We start from the raw sequence: 4,694 nt of genomic DNA on the forward strand, positions 1-4,694 counted from the left end.
ACACACACACACACACACACACACACACACACACACACACACACACACACAATTCACATACGTTCCACAAAAGTATCTGAATTTTGCACATACTGCTCTGTAGAGATTCGTGCACTGATCATCCCGAAACTAAAACTTCTCCTTTACCAAAATTGTCTTAGTACTCACTAATTCCCTGAAAAAATGATAATTTACAACTACATTTATTCAAATAGCTACCACAATTAAAATAGAAACTAAAATTTTTCATTATTTCAGTAACAATCTTAGAAATCTTGACTGTCAATAGCTATAGCTATAAAACATCTGGACCCCTCACATAACTAATCTTTACCGCAAAAGACTGATATTCCCGCATCTAATAAGCATTTATTGAGCGCCTTCTCGGGCCAGGCACTTTGGAAGTAGATTAGCAAGTTTTCATTTGAAGGATGTACTGCTACCTTAAGGAAAATCTTAAAACATTTAAGGTAAAAACACAAAAAGAGGATGTCTTCATTATTATGTTCACTGAAAATATACATGTATGTTAGTATAACTGAAGCCCAAACTATTTTCTGTGCTATACATACACACACACAAAATCTAGACACATGAACCAGATTTAGATATAAAATCCCTTCAGTAAGTTCTGCCTCACACTCAGTATTTTATGCTCTTGCTCCAATATACTCTGAAACACCTCGAGAATCTCACTGAAGCCCCAAAGGCAATCTTATGACGTCTATGTTTGAAAAGTCCACCTACCTCTACCTTAAGGCACTGTGTGGTAAGCACATTCTTAGAGCACAAAGAAAGTGATGGGCCTCTCAGGAGGAAATGGTGCCAGAGTACACTGCTGGAGGCATTTCTTCTGCCTAATGAGAAGACTGACCTTTTCTTTTCTTTCCCAGCTCCTTAGGCCAAAGGTGCTCTACGTTTGAATAATCAAATAATAAGTGACATCTAATATGTATAAGAAATGCTAAAGTTTAAACTTGTCCCCTGAAGATATTTCTCCATGTGTACACCCCCAAATGGATTTCAACCAAAGTCGAAGAAAGAAAAATAATCAGCTCAGAAAGATTCCCCTCCTACCTCCTGAGTGTGTTCTTTATAGACTTGCAGTGGCCCCGCAGCTTTGGCAGTGTCCCAGAGCTGCAGCGAGCCATCGCCACTACAGGTAATGAGGACATGTTCATTGTTCTCACTCCAGGTCACATCAAACAAACCATCATTCCAGTCAAAGCTACACTAGGAAAAAACAAAAAAACACAACACTTACATAGGCAGCTATACAACAACAAAAAACAATTATAATTATGGTTTTTTTCTTACAATTTATCACATATTTTAACACGTATATCTCCACACTTGATCTTAGCCAAAAGGCCGAGAAGCGATTTTAACACGTATATCTCATGTAATCTTCACAACTATGGGAGTTAAGAAAGCAGGTCCTTGACAAATATGGCAACAGATTCAGAAAGGTTAAAAAAATAGTCCAGTGGAACGTAACAGTCCAAAAATGTAATGCTACACAGTATACTACTCCACTTTTTTTTATGTTTAAGTTTTATAATTTACGAGTGGACACTAAGGGACAGGCTTCAGATTTGCTTTGTTTTTTATTTAAGAGAAAGAGTCTTGTTCTGTCACCCATGTTGGAGTGTGGTGGCCCAATCACAGCTCACTGCAGCCTTGAACTGGACTCAAGCAATCCTCCCACCTCAGCCTCCCAAGTAGCTGGGACGACAGGTGTGCACCACCACGGCATAGCTAATCTTTAAAAAAAAATTTTTAGGCCAGGCCCAGTGGCTCACACATGTAATACCAGCTCTTTGGGAGACCAAGTCAGGCAGATCACCAGAGGTCAGGAGTTCGAGAGGCTGAGGCAGGAGAATCACCTGAACCCAGGAGGCCGAAAGATTGCAATCAGCCAAGATTGCACCACTGTACTCCAGCCTGGGTGACAGAGCCAGACTCTGTGCATAAAAAAAAAATTTCTTTTAGAGATGGGGTGCCCCTAACATAGTGGGGGACCCTATGCCCAAGAGGCTGGTCTTGAACTCCTGGCCTCAGGTGACCCTTCTGCCTCAGACTTAGGAATAGCTGGGACTATGGGTGTGCACCACCACAACCAGCTAAAAATAAGCTTCGTCCTATGTAAACGCCAAGGTTCCTTTTATATTGTATATTAAAACATTAACCAAAGAGTCAAAACCTAATTCTATTAAGGCTTTACTAGCAACAATAAATACCTTTAATAATTTCAGCCCCCTTACCTTCTAAAAAGCCTTAGCCCAGATTCATCTGGATCCAGTATTAGTAGGGTTCCACAGCCTAAAGAGAAAAAAAATCAAGGTCATCCCTTTGAACCTGCCAGGGTAACATCAAAAGTCAAGGAGTTATCAGGTAATTGGTACCTGATTTTAATACCACAAATTTCTCCCCAGAGTTTTTCAGACCTTAAATACCAAACGGTCAGGTGATCAATTTCTCCCTAAAGTTTCTGGGACATGAATACCAAATGTGTTCTCTATTTCTGTTTTTCCATATTGTACTTCAGTTACTAAATATTAAACTTCCCATTGCACCTAAGATTGGAATCCAGACATGGACCTAACAGAGGGGTGAAATACTTAAGGGCCTACTCTGTAGCCAGACAAGGCACCAGAGACACAAACCTTCCAAGTTGGTGTTATTATCCCTACTGACAGATGAGAAACCTCTGGCTTACAGACCCCAGGGACTGCACTCCTCACCAGTAAATCTAAAATACATCTAACACAGATTTTAAAGCAAAATATGAATGCGGAGATACCTGGTGGGATTTACCACATAACTGGTGGTAATACACTGCTGAAAACAGTATTAATATGTTACCCATCAAAGATTATTTTACCAAAGGGCCATTGTATTTTCAAAGTTATATTTACTTTTAGAGAGACCAAGGGGGAAAATCCCTTCTATTTAAACGTGACTGAATGTTTTTTTAAATACCAATTCCTTTTAAAGAGTTTTTGCATAAGATTTTAAGTAGCATTTACAGGCCAGTCACAGTGGCTCACACCTGTAATCCTAGCACTTTGGGAGTCCAAGGCAGGAAGATCGCTTGCACCCAGTTCAGGACAAGCCTGGGCAACATAGTAATACCCTGTCTCTACAAAAATAAAAAATCAAAACTTAGCCAGGTGTGGTGGTACGTGCCTGTGGTCCCAGCTACTGGGGAGGTTGAGACAGGAGGATCATTTGAGCCCAGGAGGTTGAGGCTACAGTGAGCCGTGACTGCACCACTCTACTCAACCTAGGCAACAGAGTGAGACCCTGTCTCTAAAAACAAAAAGAAAAAAAGGAAACTACTACATTATAGACTCATGAGTCTTCAATCCAACTGGTGGACCATGTAAATCTGAATGTGCCAAGCACTAAGAGCTAATAACGAAAATAAATTAAGTATTTCTCTGAGTTTTAGAAGTAACATTTTTTCCTGCTGTAGGACAAAACAAAAAATACAACAGACCACTGACATTATGAAATGAGTTGTTGCATCTCGCTTCAGTGCGTATAATAGCTAGGACATGAATTAAGGCAAAAGCGAGAATGAACCCACGCCGTTTCATCTAGTCCACGGAGAGGGATGATTAACTTTTTTTTCTTTTTTCTTTTTTTTTTTCTTGAGAGACAGTTTTGCTCTTGTTGCCCAGGCTGTAGTGCAATGGCGCGATCTCGGCTCACCGCAACCTCCACCTCCTGGGTTCAAACTATTCTCTTGCCTCAGCCTTCTGAGTAGCTGGGATTACAGGCATGCGCCACCACGCCCAGCTAATGTTGTATTTTTAGTAGAGACGGGGTTTCTCCATGTTGGTTAAGCTGGTCTGGAACTCCCGAACTAAGGAGGTTCCGCCTGCCTCGGCCTCCCTAAGTGCTGGGATAATAGACGTGAGCCACCTCACCGCGCCCGGCCTTTTTTCTTTTAAGACGGTGTCTCAGTCCGTCACCCAGGCTGGAGTGGAGTGATGGGATCTCAGCTCACCGAGCTGGGGCAGAGCGATGTGATCTCAGCTCACTGTAGCCTCAACATCCCGGGCTCAAGCGGTCCTCCCGCCTCAGCCTCCTGAGCAGCTGTAACTACAGGCTGAGCCAATGCGCCCTGACGGAGACAATTAACTGTATTCTGTAACAGCTACTTGCTAAAGTATGCATTCCTCGTGAGACAACTACAGGTAAGAACTAAACTTAATATATTTCATGGTGTCACCCGTTGGACTCCAGGCTTCCATTCAGGAGCATCCTTCTTAGGAAGGCCAGCCCGCAGGTCGCGGCTCAGTGCTCGAATGCAGACTGGGAAATGTGGGCAAACTCGCGAGCCCTGGGGCGGTTCTGGCTCAGACCGTCTTTTCCGTACTGCTGTGTGGAGCAGACCGCTCCGAGGTACCGCGCAGGCTACCCCGGCTCTCCGCACGGGGACGTGTGCCTGGGCGTGTGACAGGTGACGGAGGCAGCCGGTCTCAAGGAACAAGGACACGGGCTACCAGGCTACACCTATATGCACTTAGAACTGAAGAGGATCGACTCCCGCTTCAGACCAACTACTCGCGCTCCGCAAAGTGAGCGGCGCCGACCAGCGCCTCTTCTGCCCCCTGGCGCGGACCCGCGGAACCGTCCACGCTCAGAGGGGCTTTCCCTCCAGCGCGAGGAGCTGGAGCCCGGCT

General features: G+C 43.9%; 1 protein-coding gene across 1 annotated transcript in view; it reads right to left on the reverse strand.

The window, feature by feature from the left end:
• Positions 1–4,694, reverse strand: part of PEX7 (peroxisomal biogenesis factor 7) — a 114,599-nt gene that overhangs the window by 88,510 nt on the left and 21,395 nt on the right. The window contains exons 3-7 of the mRNA XM_011962180.1: positions 4,576–4,692; positions 4,241–4,489; positions 2,745–2,763; positions 2,265–2,322; positions 1,078–1,228 (exon numbers count right to left, since the gene is read on the reverse strand). Coding sequence (XP_011817570.1) covers positions 1,078–1,228; positions 2,265–2,322; positions 2,745–2,763; positions 4,241–4,489; positions 4,576–4,692 — 594 coding nt within the window. The remainder of the gene's footprint in view (positions 1–1,077; positions 1,229–2,264; positions 2,323–2,744; positions 2,764–4,240; positions 4,490–4,575; positions 4,693–4,694) is intronic.

The sequence above is a fragment of the Colobus angolensis genome, unplaced genomic scaffold (assembly GCF_000951035.1).
Source record: "Colobus angolensis palliatus isolate OR3802 unplaced genomic scaffold, Cang.pa_1.0 Scaffold58, whole genome shotgun sequence".
Classification (NCBI taxonomy): domain Eukaryota; kingdom Metazoa; phylum Chordata; class Mammalia; order Primates; family Cercopithecidae; genus Colobus; species Colobus angolensis.